Genomic DNA, 20,549 nt, shown 5'->3' with positions numbered 1-20,549 from the left:
TTTAAAATTCTCGTTTATATTTGATCCTCGTATTACCACTGAGTAATAACTGCTGTGAAATATAAAAAAAAAAGTTAATCAGAAGTGTAATTTATGACTATAATAGCGTCATAAATAAAAAAGACGATGACTGAAACATTAAGACGTTATTACGTAAATAAATAACATATCAAAAATAATAATAATCGTTTCACTTTCGTATTGTACATTAAAAGGTACACCTAGGATAAATTAACTTAAATATAAACTTATTTCGCAAAATGTTAGATTGTTATATTCACTGTTAATAACTTAATTACGCAAGGTGTAAAAATAAGGGATATGTATAATGACTATTATTTAATACGACGCAACATATTTAAACGCTAGTTGAATTTATAATATTGTAGCATTTATATGCACGATTGTTAATACTTGGATTATAGATATTTAATATATAATCAACGTGTTAATAGTAATTCTATGTATATCATAATAATTCATATTATTCATTGTATTACACTTAAATGTCGCATATACTTTTATTCCTGAATATAATACGTCAGTCTGAGTTTGCCAGTTATATATATAATCCAGCACTAAGTCTAGATAACTTACGGAGCAGTCATTGTACGCCCTCCTTGGAAAAGTATCGGTGTCTTACGGCTTGAGCTGCAGTTATACGACTATGAGGATCAAACATGAGCATGTTCTTTATCAAGTCTAATCCATCTTCATTGAGATCTGGTATTATGAGACTGAGAGGTCTGGGATGTCTGTATGGAAAAGCATTCCAATTGAGCGATACATTCTCTGGCCATTCTTCCTGTGATGGAGTACCCAAAACTCTAAAATAAAACAAGGAAAAATATATATATAGCATAAAGAAATATTATAAAAGATATAAGGTTTATTCTGGAAATATAGGACCAAAAGAATAACTTACTGGAAAATCCTGTCCAGTTGATCACCTTCACTGGTACCTGGGAATAACGGTTCCAACTTGCAAAGTTCTGCTAATATGCATCCGACTGACCAAACATCTACAGGAGTAGCATATGAACATCCTAAAAGTACTTCGGGTGCTCGATACCATTGGGTTACAACCTGAATAGAATATCATTAGGTTTTCTAAATTGTAGTATAAAATGATGCAAGATCATAAAAAGTTGCTCATTTTCTTTGAATCACAGCCACTGATATATTATTCCTTGTTTAATAATATTCAAAAATTAGAGTTAACAATAAAATTATAAATATGTATATATGTAAGTATAAAAATAAATAATAATCGAATATTGATAATAGTAATATTTGTGATTGAGAAGAAATGTGTAATTTATAATTTGTGTACATATTATAATATCTAACACGTACCACGGAAGTTAATCTCATTTCAAAACCGTACGTCTTGGCCAGACCAAAATCCGCGATCTTGATTCTCCCTTCCCGCGTTACTAGAAGATTCTGCGGCTTCAAGTCTCTGTGTATTATTCTATGGCTATGTAGGAACTCCACCCCACAGAGTATCTCTTTCAACATTTGCCTCACAAGATACGGTGGGATACTCGATCGAGGCGAGCTATTCCGATAATGAGCTATGTACGAAGCGAGATCTCTTTCAACATGTTCGAACACCAACCAAAAGGTGATATCATGTTCCGGCCTTTCGAATGTACCATCACCCGATGATATATCGAGATAATCTCCTCCTTGGCAAATATCCAGTAATCTAACCTGGGTAAAGAAGAGCAAATATATAAAATATGTATATCTATACCTACAAAATATAGTATTAATTAATGAATAAAATTCTGATTACGATAGTTTACAATAAAATGCAGAATATTGAAGATCAGTATATATAAAATATGTATTTAATAACAGAAATAACATTTTGATTAAAAAGTACTTACAATATGTGGGTGTTCGTATTGCTCGAGCGACTTCAGAGCAGCAATTTCTCTTACTGTGGATGTAGGCAGACCGTCCTCCGTCAAAGGTATCCTGACTCTCTTAAGCGCTACGGTTTGACCACTATTCTTATCTGTAGCTTTGTACACTGTCCCGTAAGCGCCGTTCCCGATAACAGACAAATTTTCGAATGACGCTCGTTCACGCAGCAAGAAACTTTGTATCGTCGTCTCTTCTGATCTTCCAGAAGGAGCAGAGAGCTCACCTTGTTCGCTGTACTTCATTACAACAGATTTTAACGTCTTGAGCTGCTCTTCTCTCGATGTACTCGGGATCGCATCCGTTGAGGTCGATGCGGTATCACTCTCTTGTGTGGAAACATCCGGATTCGTTTGAGACAATTGTTTAGTCGATTTCGAGGACGTTTCACTGATTAAAACCAATTGCTTCGATGTTGCCTGTTCTGTAACATCTGAGAATGGTTTATCTCCTTCCAAAACGGTCTCTGAAGATATCTCGCTCGTGCTCCATGTCTCGGTACTTTCCACTTTTGTTAGGTGCTTTTCTCCAGACGAATCGGAGGTTTCGGATTGTTTGGGCCTTTTCGAGGCAGTTGGCGCCGATAAATCCGGTTCGAGCTCTGTGCTCGAACGTCGTGACCTACCAGCCATCACAACATCTCGACTTCTACCTGAAATAAAATTTGTTCTTATTGTCGACGAAAATAATAAAATTAGAAATTAAGAATATGTAGTCATTTCTTGGAAAAAGAAAAGAGAAAAACTGGACATTTCTATTTTAATTTTTCAAGGACAGTATTTCTAGGGTATCTTTAGAGAAAGAATTTTCAAGTAATTTTATGTCGATTTTTAAGAATTAGTACATTAGTGCGTTAAAATGACAGAAACAAATAAGAATATTTGCATACAAAAATTTAAAGCTATATTTATAAAATTAAAAGTAATAATGTAAACAAATAACGTAGATAAAAATATGATAAAAAAATTGTTTCCTTCTGATTTAATATACTTATAATATATCACGTGGTCTTCTTTAAAGCTAATGATTTGGATTTAAATTGAGATTTACAATTCAACAAAAAATTCAACTATTTTATGTTGTAGACGCAACAAATGAGTGTAAATTTCTCATAAGAAATTTACACTCATTTGTTGCGTCTACAACATAAAATTGTGAATGAACTAACTTCAATCTTTGTCGGAGATAATTTTACGTATTATCCAATAAGATATAATAATAATAATAATAATAACTTTAGTGTATTAAACAATATTAAATAAATTATATTACATTAAAATTTAATTTATCTCCGTAATAAAAGTTTTTTTCAAAATTTTTGTTCGAATTGAAACACTTTTTCAAAAATACTAAAAAAGTTTACACATTTTTTCTTAGAATTTTGTATACCTATACAATATACATATATAATAGAAAAGATGTAGACTTTCGGCACTTCTGAAGTGTTCAAATTTGTATAGAAAAATCTTTTTAAGAAAAGCATAAATATAATGAACATACAGCCACATACGTAGAATGTAATTTGCAAAAAAAAGTTATATATTTTTAAAAATAATCAATATAAACATTTCGGTTAATATCTTACTATAATACTATTCTTCAGTACAATTTTGAATTTCTAAATATTATGTTATTTACAATAAAACTAACTAAATTTCTATATTTTTTCATTCTTGTTTGCATCTAAGATTCAAACTATTGTCACATTGAAAATTATAATACCGTTTTTAATACCGGATTTCCAAATTCTGAATAATAATAATATAACAAAATTATTAATATTTTTCGATTTACATCATATTTATAAAAAAAAAACCTCTTTAACAAATTTATCGATGTTTTCAAACGATCAGTTTTAATTACTATAGCTAGTATTATATACATGTGAACTATTTCAACAATGGAGAAACCCCTTCCCATGTCATATCAAACTACTTGACATGATTGGCTTGTGTTCTTGAAAATGTCAAACTTCTAAATAATATTTATGTGTATAATAAAAAAAAGAGAGGGGGAAAAGAGAAGAAAAAGAGAATAAACGTTGTAAAATGGAGACTATTATTTTATTATATAGACAAAAAATGTTCTTTTTAAGAAATGTTCTTAAAAAATTATAAAATTACTTAGAAAATTCTAAAATTTACATTAACATTCTGAAAAATTATAAAAACAATTTTGAGAAAAATTTTCATCAAAATTTTCAATGCAAATAATAAACCATAACTATAGTAGCTAAATCCGAATCTTAGTAATAGGTTTTACTTCCGTTTGTTGATCTTGATAATTATCTACGAGATGGTCGACAGATTCATATCAAGATCTGTGCGAAAAATACGTGAGGGGACGAGATGCACAGCGCGGATATCGTGATACGTGCTGCGTGTTTGTACAGTCGCGCTTGCGACACGCGGGTTCGCGTCATGAGGCAACTATACACGGGGCCGGCTCGTTTCTCTCTTTTGCTTGCGTTTTATTAAAATTTCGAGACGGTACCACAAGCAGGACATACGATCATGGCAAGCCGTCTGCTACGCGACATCTGCACCGACACCTGCGCTCATATAATAGCCCGCTATGCCGGCTTCAACGTCGGCTTTCCGGAACATCTTGTGAACGCAATGGAAGCCCTAAACCCCACCAGGGGTCCTTGCCCTTTGTTTTCTTCGCTCGGGTCCAGCGATAGTAATTGATTATCAGATAAATATATTAAACCGTGGTACTCAAGAGTGCCATCTCAAGAGTGGAATTTCACAAAAGAAGAGAAAGAAATATGTGTCAGTTATATTTCATCAGATCATTAAGTCGTTTTTATTACGAATCTCATACAGAAAGAATGATTTTGCTGAAAATCTAAAAATTTAGATAGATACAAATGTAGAAATAAATTTTGTTGGACTATATCAAAATAATTACGTAAAATACTCAAGTTGATTTTGTATACAATTATTTTAATAATTTAACAAAATTATTTTTAAATATATAACTAAATTTTTAGATATTTTTAAATAAAATCGTTGTTTCCATGTAGGATACTTATTCCTAAGCATTTTGCTATTTTTGTTATTCAGGCTACTTTTGTTAGTCAGAGAATAGAATAGATAAAAATTTCAACAAATGGTTGGAATTTATCATTGATACGGCCTATACAGCATGGAGAGAATGATTTTGCTGAAATACTTAAAAGTTTAGCAAAATACAGAAATCTAAAAATAATTTTGTTGAAATAATTGGAATCTCAAGCATGGTAAGCATTGCTGCAAGATGTTTTAATATCCAAGTAACTAATTTTAGCGTCTTATATAATTATTTTGATATCCAACAAAATTATTTTCAGATCTGTATATATATCCAGCTAGATACTTTAGCAAAACTAAACCGTATTTTCCGTGCATAAGTTTGCAGCAATATTGCTACAACGTTGCAATGTCATTTCCGACACGACATCTAATGGCAAGCTATTTTTTTTTATTCAAAATAGATCTCGTGCACAAGCTATGTAAACTGTAAACTATTGGTTATAAATGATGCATGTCTCACATTTGACACGGTTGCGTGAATTTTGTTGCTTCCATCTGTGACGAGGAGTTGAATAAAAGAGGAAGCTGGAGATATTAGGCCAAAGAGATATGAAGTTACGATAGAAAAGATCCATATGGCATAATTCAAATGATTTAAATAGCCGGATGCCGAAAAAAGGCACCCGCCTTCATTCAGAGGAAATAATAAACTATACTGTTATCACTTCTTCTAATTTCTTAGTGGCACATGGCTGTCGTTAGATGTTAGTTGTGGGAAAAGTCGACAGAATACAGATAATTTTTAACGTCATTTGATTTATCTGTGATATATTGTGATGTATTATATTTTGTGAAATATTGAATATCACAAAATATAATACATTCTTTTACGAGAAAAAGTTTTTAAACTTTTCTATTTATAGTCAAATAATAATCATATTAATAAAATATTTTCACTGCATTATGTTCAACAATTAACAGACATAATGTCGAATATTGCAGTATACGAAGAGAATAGTTATGCTGAAAAGTACTTGAAAATTTAGATAGTACAAATCTGAAGATAATTCTATTGGATATCAAAATAATTATGAAACTTTAATTGCTAGAATATCAAAACTTCTTGCAGCATTGCTTGTCATGAGTTTCCTATAATAATTATTTTAATGAGATCCAATAAAATTATTTTAAATCTGTATCTATATTTAAATTTTTAGATATTTCAGTAAAATCGTTCTTTTCGTATACTTTCGGAGGAGAACGCTTTGCAAACGGATGTACTCTCACGGCTTTGATTAAATTCTTCTATCAACTTCCTCTCACGATAAGAAATTCTAACTAGAAAAGCCGAGCGGAAGGAAGGAAGAAGTAAATGAACGAATAAACGAAAGAAACTGACTTTTATATCAAGAGAAATTTTTTTTTTACAATGTCTGGCATCGAGTTAAAAAAGGAAATAAAACGGGATGTTCGTAGATGTAAATTTTAAGGAGGTGCATTGTGGAAAAAATCTGGACGGCGAGATGTGTCGCAAAGTGAAAGAAGCGAAAGGAAAAAAAGGGAAATGTATGGACGATTCAGGGAACTAGAGAAAAATAACATGTCTTCGTTCTGGAGGCGACCAGTAACTTTGTATGTACAGAGCGGGTTTCCATACGGCATTATCTCGAGACTACCTTCCTGGAAGAGGCAGATGTTTCTATACGGTTTCGTTAAACATCAAGAAGAAGAAACAGTGAAGTCGATGAAGCATAGTTTAGCAACATTTAAGAAAAAGAAACGCATTTCATGAAGATGGAGGCATATCACTTAGTCTGTTTTATGATTACTTTCCGTTCAATTATAATAAAAATGAACCGAAAGTAATTATAAAAACAGACTAAGTAACATGCCTTCATCTTCTTAAATAGTTTTTCTTAAATGTTGCTAAATTACATTTTCTATTAGTAGACGCAACGTGCGCCAACAATTTATTTTCTCTGGTAATATAATGTAATACACTTGTAAATATATGTCTGCGTATTCTGCACATGTTGGAACACATAGGGGAGGTTAAAGGAAATATTACTCATTCTATTACCGTGTATCTTATATTAATTTAATTGGATAATTTGGATGATAATCGTACAAAGAATATACGTTCTGTTGTAAAGTCTTTAAAATCATTAAGATCGCAATTATGAGGAACGTTCGATCGGTATTTTACGTTTTATCTCTGCAGAAAATTTACGACATAAGATCACGGTATTTATTTTGTTGCCAACACTTTTCACGTAATTTTCAATAAATCCATTGAAACGTGATTTCCAAAAGTTGCCGTTTATGCTGCAAAAAATTGCATACTAGTGGAAGTTTACAAGTAATATGTCTGGGTACTTTTAGTGTTTAAGAATAGACATCTATCTTTCCTTCTTTCCGAGAAGTCTTCCTTTTATTGTCTACAGATCCTTTTCTGTATACTTATGTCCCTTGGTGAAATACAATATTCTTCTATATATATATATATATATATATATTGTTACATCAGTGTCACGTAAAAAGGACGAAAATAGCCCAACAAAGTTGACGTAGTAGATAAGCAGTTGGGACGCGGGAAAACTGATAACTCGAGAAGTCTTCGTGCTAGATAAACAACTGTACGCGAAAGAGGATGTCCAATGGAGTACAAAAAGATGTTTAACTGAATCTTGACTTAACCGTCTAAACCGAGACGCGCTATGACATATAGACTTGAGATGTGAAATCGCGCAATGCTCGTCTTATTGTTAGAAAAACACGACTTCCGCTGGCAAATTAGATAACGTATAAAAACTTTCGAACATTGGAATGCCGAGTTACTCAATCTTCTTATCATATTACTCGACAAAAAGTACACTCAATGGCATACACGCGCGCGGCTCAGCAGAATTTCCGTATAAATAAATCCTAAAATGGAAAAAAAAAAAAAAATGCAAAGGCAGGCAACGTTCCCATTCACGTTATTTGTCAGCGTTTTATTTTAAATTTCCGGATAAACCATCAACATTTAAATGCTACGATTAAAAGACAGAAAATATAATTAATAAAAATATAATTTACAAAAATTGCGTTTATTAGAAAAGGGTCGCTTAAAAATTTTCTTAATCTCTCGTCCCAATTGTTGTGTATCTCGAGAAAAAGAAAAAGTGAGCGCACTCTGTTAATGATGCTCGCAATAAATTATTATAGCGTTAGGTGTTACCCTACAGGAAAATATATCGTTTCCTATTATTTGGAGTTTAACTCATTAGATTCCTCTTGACGGAATCATCAAAATGTCACGTCGCCCTGCCACGCGGCTTCCGTAAAGTCACACGTGTCACGATTATTTACTACACATTGCGTAATGCGTATTGTAAGCGGCATAGTGTAAGTAGCATAACGCGTAAATCGTGCGTTGTGCCTCAATTGCAACGTAATTGAAGACGCATTTACGGCCCATTGTTTGCAAAGTCGAGCATCAACGCGCGTAGGTCCACGTTGGATGAATGAACAACTACATGTGAATAAACTGATAAAGTACACTGTGCTCCATTAATTCATCATGACCGGATAGCAATAAGCTTGAAACCTCTCTTAAATCTCGATAAATACTGCATTTTGTTAAAAATAATGTGTCATCTTACTAAACGATCCTCGAGATCGAGTCTGTTGACTTTAGGATGCACAAAAGAGGTCAATCACTCGAAATGCAAGTCGTCGATTATCTTATCTCAATCCGGACATCCCCACGCTACGAGAATAAAGATAAAAAAGTACATAAGATCAATCTTTCACATATCAAAGAATTATTGCTGTAAATGTAAAATTTTGATATCATAAAAATTGCACGATTTAATTAAATCTAACAATTAGAAAATTGATCACAAATATAAAAGAGTATTCAAATAAATTCATAAGTTCGAGCCACAGAGTTATGCATTTTTGTGTATTACAAATATATTGTTGTACTTTTTACATTAAATATCATTATACTTTTAAAATTATTTAAATTAAAAATGTTAGAAAGAAAAAAAATAGAAAGTCTCATAGAAAAAGAGATTATTACATTGTTATACGTATATTACAATTATTATATTGGAAAACCAAATGAAATGTTATTATTGAAGTTTTTGAATAATCAGCATTCAATAAAATTGTCGAGACAAAAAATTCCATTCCTCATGTGGAGAAAGCTTCATCGCGGAAGAACGTTGTGACGGTCTAATTAGAAACTCGAATAATTTATGAGTGCCACATCGTCCTATTCAATTAAGGACGCTGAAAATACATCTTTGACGATATTCTGGGCTCTCGTTTGCTACGCTAGGCTACCGAACCGAATAAACAGGGTGTCGCTGCTCCTATAGATTATCCGTGGGATTGACACTACTATATGTACTAAAGTCTTTCATGCAACAAACTTGCTCGATGCTCTCATTCACTTCTATTTCTAGAACGAAAAATCGAGCATAAAAAGAATACTACGAGAATTAGGCATATTCAGTACTGCAGCATATCGCTTCGGTATCCAGGAAGCTGAATACGATCCACACCTTCCATAAAAATATCCGTTCCAAAAAAAAAATTTTTCGTTAAATTGTTAATTAATTTTACTGTTTAAAATTAATATTTTTTTTGTAAAAGTAACTGGTATTTGTGTAAGAAAAAGTCAACGATAATTAAAAAAATTTTTTTAATTTTATATAGTAAAAAAAGTCTTTTTTAATTAATTCATAATAATATTTTCCGATATATAACAAATACATATATTTATTTTTTTTAATAAAATATATTTTATTACATGTGATAGATTTATTAACTTTAAATTACATATATATAAATATTTGAATATTTTATGGAAAGTTTAATTGTATCCTCTTATAAAATTCATAACTTCCAAATTGAGATATAGAGATATTATTATCAAAATAAACAAAATTTATTTTTATTCTAAGTTATTCATTCGAGTATTAATTAGAATTTTTATAAATAAGAAATTTGCAGATAATTATTGACTACGAATAATTTTGTAATTATTGACTGATGTGTAAAGTTCATATAAATATACAGGTTATCTACAAATGTGCAAGTTCAGTGACGCCTTATCATGGAAGAATCATCATATTTCTCAGATATGAAACTGCAAGTGCTGCACTTATGCGTCAGAATGTGTAGATTTGAATGAATGCGATATGTCGATCTTCTCGGAATACTGTTCAGCATAAATTATTCATTTAGAGTTGGAATGAGCTAAGTAACAGAATTATCTTTTATGCTAAACGCGTTACGTTGTCAAATAACGCGCACGTCAATAATGTGAAGAAAACAAATCGGCGAATTATTTCGATATTTCAATTCTTTAGTAATTTATTAATTTATCGCTTTTTCATTCACACATCAATAAATATATTAATTTTTAAAATGCATTGCTCCTTTTAAGTCGCCTCTCAATAATAAAAATGCACAAAACTTTTTATCTATATACGATAAAACGATATCTAGCTTCTCTATAAATGTTTCTAAGATTCTCATCCGAGTATCTCAAGTATCATTTTTATCATTCCTTAACATTCGATTTAACATTCGGTAAATCACAAGGGTATACCTGAGTAACACTCAGGTGGGCATCTGAACATAGTCGAGGCATTAACGGTCACGTGATTTCTCTACGCGTTTCTCTACGCACACCGTTCGTAAACAAGAGGGACGCACAATGGCGGCGGGAGTAGGGCAAACCAACCCCGTTGCCGAGCTGCGCGCTTCTTGTCTTATCTTCACACATGTTGACGCATTCCACACACTCATCCTGCGTTTCACAGATATGCTATCCGTAATCCCATCGAAATGCATTTCTCACAATGAATATTACGAAACACGATGATAAATGAAGACTGTACGTTTTGCGTGAGAGAAGAGAGAAAGAGAGAAGTGTTAATTATTCTTTAGACTTTGGATATAGATTCCCTAGGTCTTTCGAAAATTATGCGCATTTGAATGACATACGACAAATAATAGGAAAACGTATGACAAAATGCGTTTGACGATATATTTAACGCCGAGGACACACCAAATGCCTTATATTCTGAGAAATACGTAAGAAAATTTATAAGCTACAATTGAAATTTATAAAGCTAAACCAGTGAACAGACCAACTGAAAGTAACATAACATCAATGTTACAATTTTATATTTAGCAGTGTAACTGTTATGTAACATGTGTTTTAATCCATTTTTAAACTGTTAATTGATATTTTATTAAGAATTGAATATCAAAGCTGTAACATCTTAAAGCTATAACGCACAATTCAAGAAAGAAACTTATTTTCGTATGATAATTTACCAAACATTTTGGTACTTTCGATTTACAGATTACATTCTTTCTCACTCGCGTGTAGGAAATTGTCGGATTGTATCCGTGCGTTAAAGTACTTATTATCCAACACGATTTTGTATTCAAATCGTGACTATTATTTAAGAGTCTACGAACACAACCTGATCGTTTTTGACGTTGTGGAATTTCCGTTCATCAACGCGAGATCAACAAGAAAAGCTCATTTAAATCTCGGTGACTCTCACGCGCGATTTCTCATTGGAATCCCGTGGAGAAGCGATTGGCGAACATTCGCCACGACCATCAAACCAGCTCGTCCAATCATTGCGTGAATTTCGGTGCCGGTGGCTTCACACGCGAAGATAGGTACACACTGTGGGATCCCCCGCGTTGGCCGCCAACGCAAAGAGAAGAAAAACTACCGAAACCGGCCGCTCATATTTCACCGCGGAGCTCTCCTTTGGAGAGGCAATGGCATAGGCACGACCTGTCTCTCTCTCTCTCACTTCTTTTCTCTTCCTCTTGAAAAGTTCGGCATCTTTCACGCGTTCCAGCAACCCCAAATCCCGCATTCCGCGCTTACCTACCTACCGACGCTGAGGTGCTGACCTCCTGCGAGAGGAGCGAAACGGCGGAAACCCGTGACGCTGCGTACACACCACAGAAGGCGAAGAAGAAGAAGAGGATGAAGATGAGATAGTGAAGATGACGAATGCACAGAAGACAGAGAACAAGAGTCAGTCGGACGGACGGACGGACGGACGGCGGGACGCCGCGCGCGAGATACAACAGACAACACAAACCGAAACTGTATGCACGGCCCAGGCGCGCGCCGGAAATGGTATCAACGAACGCCCCGGCGTATACGGCACTCGCTCGTAAGCACTCGCGCGAGACACAACGGGGTTATGAGCCGCACACAGGAGGCGACGACACGTCACGCACACCACAGCCCGTTCGCCACTCACAACCACGGTCGCCGCGCGGCCGACGAATCGTCAGGCTGCGTATCCGGCGTTGAGGCCGGTATACGAGAATCCGACACAGGCCGTGGGTCAGGCTGTATAGAGAACAACCGAGTCTCGCCACGCCGGTCTCAACGGATCCGATCAGTTGACGGCGGGCCCTCGAGCGGGTTGGCCGGTTTCCGAAGGGATTGTTCGTGGCTGCGATCTCTATGCAGTGGCCTCTCTCTCCTCCCCCCCTCCCTCCCTCCCTCCCTCTCTCTCTCTCTCTCTCTCTTTACAACTGCCGCATACCGTCCTATTTTCCAGGCTCAAGCCACGATCGGATTACCGGAGAGTAAGCGCACTCCGTTGCTCCAAAAAAAAAAAAAACAGGGGAAAGAAAGAGGGGATAACTCCGAAGATAGCTCGAAACTTTGAAGCTTTGAACTTATACTTGCGCACTTAGAGCGTGGATACAGTTTTAAGTTGAGACCTCAATTCTAAGCTTAGTCCTAATTAAATTGAATAAAATATTCCGTAAGTGTTGTACTCTTCGTTGAATAATCGTACGCATAGCCTGTCATACTTTGCACTGTTGAGATATTTATCTATGTGTTTTTACAAAGTTCATTATTAATATATATAAGAAAGTGGAAGATATCGAGTCCCCTCTTTGGCATACATATACTTCAGTTTAAATGACCGAAGAGTGTAATTAATTTGATATTAGGATAAGTGTGTATTTGCATGTGTTGCAGATTTCTGTACCCTTGAATTACACGAGGAGAATCGTGTTGACACATGATGCTATTTATAGATACACGCCTTTCGCGAGCGTATGCGGACTCGTGTAATTGATAGAGACGATATTTTCAATCTTTCGCGGTTAATCAATTATAGGCACCAAATCTAATCAGTAATTTGTAATTGCCGTTATGTGTTCGTTACATCAATGATATCGTAATTTTGCAAATGCACACTGATGTGTAGGAAACCGGTTAAATGCCTGCATATGATCGATTTTTTAATTTGCTAGATGAATGTCACTACATATATTATACATATTATATAAAGTAGATATACATATATAAACAATAAAACTACATAAGTTATAAAATTATATTTATTATGTATATACATATATTTAAATATATATGTATATATGTATTAACAATATACAAAAGCAATAAAAACTATTATCATTTATTTATCACGATTTATATGTAAAAACATTTACAACACATCAGAAGAAATTAATAAATTCTTTCTCGTTTTATTTTTGAAAAAAATAATATTTTCTAAAGATTATTAATATTAAATAAGTTTTACAAACACATGTATATGATTTATAATTCTCTCTTCTCTTTCCCGTACATCTAAAAAATCTTAATTACACGTATACACACATATGTATGGGAAATACAAATCTCATACATGTTTGAAGCTTACTTTAATATTAATAATGTAGGAAAAACTTTGTTTCTAAATATATAATTTTTTTTTTGTTAATATTGCATTCTTTTTACATTATGTTCTAATCGAAATAAGTAGTAAAAAAAACTGACTAAGAAGAAAGAGAAAGAGAAAAACAAACTCATAATACTGAAGAGCAAACAGAGTCGATATTCGCCCGTATATACTTACATATTTATGGCCGTAGTAAGTGATCCCTAAAGCGGACGGCGCGTCGTTTAAATAGGCTTTACAAGCGGCGGAGAACGTGTAATTTTTCGTCATCTCGCGGAACCCTAGTTTGGGAGGCGCTGGCCGGGAGAGAAAGGGAGGCACGCCGCTGCGCTGTTTCGAAGGCCCACGATCTCGTGAATCGTGTTTCGGAAGGACGAGACGCGCGCCCGAGTCGATGTATACGGTGGCACGTTCGAGTTACTGAATGACCGCGCACGCGATACGCCATGGATTTATATGAACGGAGGAAGATTGCAATTTCCCAGAGATACGTGGAAACGCATGACGTTTCGATGTGTAGTACCTGCGTCTATGGTAGAGGAATGTGATTCACGACGCTCAATGAGCTATCCCAGAGTAACACGTCACTCGGTTGAAGTTTAAAGTATTAGTCGGGGGCGATTCTTGGACGGTATCCAAGCGATTGGATGATGTCGGATTTTCTTCCGGGAAAATGCAATTTTACGATCGCGGAAATGTAGATTACAAACGTTTCGGAAAGCGAGCCATTTGTCAAATACATATTATATCTGTCGATTATTTTCAGTATTTATTTCTTCTATCGCGAGAATTCGGAAATATGTATATTAACAATTCAAGTATACAATGCGTTTTGATGAAAATAAAGTTGACACTAAGAAATATGTATGCAATATCCCAGGATATACAGGGTGTCTGATAATAAGTGTAACACTACTTCAATGAGTGAGTTGAACTGAATAAAAACATTCTGCTTACTATTTAGTGATTTTTGTAATAATTAATTAATAAAGATCCACAAATGAACGTACATCCATACGATTTAGCGACAAAACACAATTTATCGTTGCTACAATCGCGGTTGTTAGAAATGTTCCTCTCAATGTCTCGTTATACACGCATAACAACCATATAATCGACTGTCTCTTCTTCGGCGTGTCTTTAAACTTGCCGTTGAACCGCGCGGATGTATGCTGATTCGTAGATCTTTATTAATTAACCTCTGATTAATTTCTTATTAATTATTTATTACCTTATATTTATTACACGTCTGTATTAACTCAGGAATGGTGTTACGCTTATTATTAAACGTCTTATATATAGAAATAAATGAAAGTAAATGTTTGAATGTTAATCATTAATATTAATAATATCCGTTTCTATTAATGTAGATTAATTTTAATCTTGGTTTAATTTATTTTCTCTAGGTCAAAAATTTGGAAAAAGTGAAAGATAAACCAAAATTAATAAATATTTTAAGCTATTAAAAACACTAATGTATTATTTTATTTAATGTATGATTGTAATTAAGTTTATTCTGTTTGAATAACGTAAAAAATATTAATTTACATTTTGGCCTCATCTATATCAATAATTTTGATAATCAACAACTTAAATTTTTCACAAATTTTATTCAGAAAATAGAGTACTTTCCCATCGTAATATGACACCGATTATCAATGAATACAGAGAATTACTATCGCGGGGATTTATGTATGTATGTTTATTCATTGTAGGATCATGAATATCCTGTAATTCTCGTTGTTCCGCGAATGATGGTAAAGTTCTACCGAGTATATACAAATATTAGCATTTAGTCTTACAGGTAATGTAAAACGCTTTACGTAGGCTTACTAGTGATTGTAAAGTATTGTGATTCTAAAGTATTGTCTAATGTACTATTATATTATATATCCGAAATGGTTTATTTATATATATATAATGAATAATTTACAATAAATAATTTGTGAAATAGAGTTTGTATTGATTAAAGCTACGTTATGAAACACACTGCGTGGTTATGGATTGTCTAAATAAAATTTGGTCATAATAATAACGAGTATTTTATTTCAATGTTACTTTTAAACCTGCCACGTGAAAGTAAGTGAAAGAGTCTCTCTCTCTCTCTCTCTCTCTCTCGTTCATTATAGTTTTTATATTCTATCGTGACATTAATGGCACGTAAAATGATCAGAACTGCCTGTTTGTAACCGCAAGACGGGACTTTAGTATCGTCACGCTGCGGAGTCGCATGCATATTCCTGGGAAAATTAGCGACGCGACATTACACATTCGTCATCCTGCGCCTGACACTATCACCCACGGCGGGAAGTAAAGGAAGTGCGGCGGCTTCGACGACTATACGCGCGGGCAGACAGGATCTCTCTTCCGTTATTTCAACATCCGCGTTGTAAAAAAATCGGAGGTCTGTCGTTGTGTCAAGCCGGGATCCCGCTTTCAGGAAAATCCTATCAAAGGAAAGGGCCGCTTAGAGGAATTCTGATGTACAAGTCTACGGTGCACTGAAACGTCTCGCTCGTAAGACCTTCGCCGGAATATCTCTCTTCGGAGCGTACATAAATATATTAGCAATATACGGGACTGTTGCATTGAACAATTTAAAACTTAAAAGCGATCATTTTTTATATATATTTGAATATGTATGAGAGAGAGAGAGAGAGAGAGTAATTATCGCTTTTAAATACATATGTATATATAGATATATGTATGTGTATATGTGAAGAAGGACCGGGGAGTTCAACAGCCGCGTTAGCATGCCGAGGATGCGCGGCGGTTATGCGCTTTGAAGACGAAAAGAATCGAGATGATGGTCGGTTACGAACCTTCATCCGCAGACCGCTTTGCTAAATAAAGATTATTTACATGCATATTCCTACAATAGTGCCGTTCTCTGCGATCCGCCAGTGCCAGTGAATGATTTTAAATAAGCAGAGAGCAGATATGATAGGAATCAGAATATGTAGCTTGGTATTCGAAAGATAATTCCCAGACTGAATCATATTACGATTACAGTTTTATCGATGCGACAGTATTGATAATAATAATAAGATTATTGTTTTATATACTAATTAACTACGTAATTATACACTCCGCCCAGGTTATACGAGCAAAGTTTAACTCTTTGCCGGCAAATAGGGTTTTTAAAGATATCATCGATAATAATTGTGTAAATTTTGGTAGATAAATTTAAATCTATCAGAAATAAATAAAATACCAATTCACACACACAATTTTTAAGATGGTAAAAATTCGTTGATGCTTTGACAGGTATATTAGAAATTTTCAGATTGTTATATAATCCGAAACAATAAAAAAATTTGCACTCTCTCTCTCTCTTTCTCAATCGCTATTGTTGACAGAAGAGTTCGAATTTATGTTGCCAGCAAAGAGTCACAAAATTCGTTTTAATTCCGTCGCAAAATGAGACATTATCCATTCGAAAATAGGGGACACGAGATTCCCATGGCATTCTAGTCGGCGCCGGCGCGACAAGGCAGACATCTCGCTAAACGTTTTACCATTCTAACCACTCGTCTTTATCAGTAGCACAAACACGTGATAAACCTCTTAATCAAGCCGCTATATTTACAGACATCCAATTCTATCTCGAAATAAAAGCGTGATAATACGCGTATTATCTTCACACCTCCGCGATGCATGTTTGTACGGAACTTTTCGAGATTCAATATAAAAAACTACTCCATTTGTACCATTTTCATCAAGATCGATCACGTTTGACGAATTCCCTCTGCCGATTCACGGTATATACATACATTCTGCGAGACGCATACATGGAACGAGAAAGCGATGCAAAAAAGAAAGGAGCAAGGTAAACAAAAGAACGCACCAGTGCAGCTTCACTGCATCCTCGGATGCGCTTGGCGCAGCGGCCAGACAATAATGCAGGACCACGTGTTTGGCGTTGGACGCGTCCGCAGAGCGGATGGCAGACGTTCCTGGTGAACCCGTCGATCGTCATCACGGCCGTCATCACGGCCCCGTCGTCGTCGCCGAAGGTGGCGTCAGGTAGCGAGGACCTGCGCTTCTCCTCGCGGCGGGGTCCTCTTTCGTGGCCTTCTCTTTCTCACGCGGCACTGCGACGAGCGTGTTGCGCGCTCCGAGACATGAATGGAATGCTTCCTTCGGCGGGCGGTGCACGCGAGAGACGGCTACGAGTCTGGAATGGAATGGGCAAAGAGGCTCCAGCACGGGTCTGGCCCAGGAGTGGGGCCTACGATCGCCGGGCCCTTTCCAGGGCTCGGCTTAACATCAGGGCTGTAGCTATCTTTTGTGTCGAATCATACGTTCAAGCGTGACTCGCGCGAGTACCTATGTCAAAAATGTTGGAAACAGAATTTTTCAGGACACATTTGTAAAAGTAACTTAACATCGATGTTACAATTTCACATTTAACAATGTAAATGTAAAATATAACACATGAGGTTACACATCAGTTACAGTGTTGAGTGTGAAATTATATAACATTATATAATGTTATGTTTTACTTTTAATTAGTGTTGACTAGATTTCTACTTGCTGTTGAGTTAAATAATAAAACGAGAACATAGAGAAAATAAGACGTTAAAATGTTAAAACTTGATCGCGAATGTAGTAATAGAATCGATAGATATCGTCTTTTTTTTATTTAAATTATGATATTAAATCTATGTTTCCTTTTTGTGTTGGATCATTTCAATTCAATGTGCATGTAATATTTTTTTATTCTTTATCATAGTAAACAAATCGTTTTAACAAATAAATCGACAAAAGATTCCTGATTGCTGAAGTATATAAGCTATTTTTAATAGAGCATGTATAATTATTGCGTTTCTTAGCATTTCTTTATCAAATGCTGCATTATTCTTGCAATCCCTTCTAGAACAGCGAACATTGTTATTCGTCGACGAGCCAAATATATCGGCAGATTGAAAGAGGACTTTTGCTAATTTTCGAAATTTATGATTTCTTCAATTTCTTCAGTTTATAGTATGATTATATCATAGTATGATGGAATACACAGCTAATTTGAGTTTCCGCAAAGACAATAAGCATTTATAAAGCGAAATCTATTTTCGGATTGATGTTTCGCGAGTATATTTGAGACTAGACAGTGGAGAAAAAAAGGCAAATGATAATCTTACACATATCCAAAGTGCTGTCTCCATAAAATTGAGTATTTATGTAACAGCTCCGTTTAAAATCAGAAGAATAATATCGACGACTATAAATCAATTTTGACTACGTGATCTATTTTGATGCTAAAATTGAGCATCAAATCAGCATGAAACGTTAAGATCTCACCATACATGCTTTTACTCGGCGCGCGCGCGCTCATCGCTCAGAGAGGAGGACAAATGTCCTTTATTTATGCACCTCCCTGTGGATGCCCATAGGTATAATATTTAATTGACCTGTATTTCTGTTAGCTTCACTTGTATTCAAATTTTCGGCATAAGAAAGTGTATGTCGTTGTATTCTCTATACGTGATCAAAATTCGTAGTGGCCAGGCGTTCTACGTCGAAAGTATAGGATTGAAAAATCTAATATATGTCGCGTGTGTGTTATTGATTGACCTAAATGTACATTTGATTTCTCATTGATAGTCTGACTTAAATGTTCTTTTTCTTTTATTCGTTTTGCTGACAATCATAAATGAAGATATTATTAATAACAATATTTTTTACTTTTTAGCGTGAAACATTTAAATATAATCTTGCGGAAATGTAATGTATTTTAAAAGTAAAAATATTAATAGCATAAATATATTCTTCTAAAATTAGCATTAAAAAAAACATTTAAAAAATTAAAAATATTATTGAACAGAAATTATAAGAATAATAAATAATAATAAGGCTCCATAAGTATAAAACAAAATAGACACTTGAAGAATTAAGAGCTAGTTATTTATATAATAAGAAATTATAACTTTGTGTAAACTATTTTTAGAGAAATACAATTTTTATTGTGTACATAAAGATATACATATTGTTAAATATTATTTGATTAAATTTAAACTAATTTCTTGATTTTAGAGACTCTATAGTATAACGAAGATGTGTCACAAATCATGTAATCATGACATTTGCTGATTGGTTCAAATAAAAATTGTATTTTTTTATGTTTAATAAATGATATAACTATTATAGAATAATACAATAGTCAATGTTTTTGTGTTTTAAAAATAAAATTTATTCTATCTTTATTTATTATTATCATTAGAATGAAAACAATATATATAAACATACAAAAACACACAGATTATACTATAAGATCCTGCTTAAATTAAATAATATTATGTTATATTTAACTTCTAAGTGTCAGAATGTATTATTTTAATACACAATGTGTGATTAAAGAAACAATGTCTATGATCCCATTTATGTGATTGAATTGCTTAATTTCAAAATCAATGTATATACTTATTGTTAGTAAATAATAAATAAAATTTGGATCAAATTTTATTTTATTTTTTAAATTGTTTAATTCTATTGTTTTAATTAAATAGAAGAAAATCTATAGGAATAATTAAAAATAATTCAAATTGGACATAATTTGATATTATATTATATGAGTAGTGTAAACTCAAGTTCTTTAGTCGGCAACTATAAATGTGCTATAAATTATCATAAAAATTACTGTTCTGTATTTGTAAATGACTAACGCTGCATCCATTGATGATTAGGAGACTTTTTATACTCGTCATTCTGTTATTCAAGCAGCTTGCGCGGAATTATCCCGTGTGACGAACCGAGTGATGCATCTAACGCCGCCTGTTTCTATAGTGCAGTAACGCAGTGACGCATACTACAGCCAGATGACGTATGAATCAATGATCATTATTGTCGCCCAATGGAG

General features: G+C 34.0%; 1 protein-coding gene across 2 annotated transcripts; it reads right to left on the bottom strand.

Moving 5' to 3' along the window:
• Positions 1-514: 514 nt before the first annotated feature.
• On the bottom strand, positions 515-13,993 carry LOC108782538 (cyclin-dependent kinase 4). Of its 2 annotated transcripts, none has more exons than XM_018550829.1 (5): positions 13,871-13,993; positions 1,896-2,584; positions 1,357-1,716; positions 926-1,086; positions 515-827 (listed from the first exon to the last, which is right to left on the bottom strand). In XM_018550829.1, the coding sequence occupies exons 2-5, from the start codon at positions 2,562-2,564 to the stop codon at positions 605-607; spliced, it is 1,413 nt and encodes a 470-aa protein (XP_018406331.1). In that variant the 5' UTR covers positions 2,565-2,584; positions 13,871-13,993; the 3' UTR covers positions 515-604. The 2 variants fall into 2 exon arrangements, with proteins under 2 accessions (XP_018406331.1, XP_018406330.1); XM_018550828.1 differs by lacking the exon at positions 13,871-13,993 and adding an exon at positions 11,867-11,897.
• Between the last annotated feature and the right edge of the window lie 6,556 nt (positions 13,994-20,549).

The sequence above is a fragment of the Cyphomyrmex costatus genome, unplaced genomic scaffold, assembly GCF_001594065.2.
Source record: "Cyphomyrmex costatus isolate MS0001 unplaced genomic scaffold, Ccosl1.0 scaffold130, whole genome shotgun sequence".
Taxonomy (NCBI): Eukaryota; Metazoa; Arthropoda; class Insecta; order Hymenoptera; family Formicidae; genus Cyphomyrmex; species Cyphomyrmex costatus.
The sequence above is the reverse complement of the archived record's forward strand: the minus strand, read 5'-3'. Positions and strand labels throughout refer to the sequence as shown.

What these genes read in the sequence shown, in the direction of transcription:
- LOC108782538 (XM_018550829.1), bottom strand. Translation starts at nt 2,564, where the DNA reads ATGGCTGGTAGGTCACGACGTTCGAGCACAGAGCTCGAACCGGATTTA. An exon ending in AAATGAGATTAACTTCCGTG is followed by an intron (nt 1,087 to 1,356) that starts GTACGTGTTAGA and finishes TATTCTATTCAG; the next exon opens with GTTGTAACCCAATGGTATCG. An exon ending in CAACTGGACAGGATTTTCCA is followed by an intron (nt 828 to 925) that starts GTAAGTTATTCT and finishes GTTTTATTTTAG; the next exon opens with AGTTTTGGGTACTCCATCAC.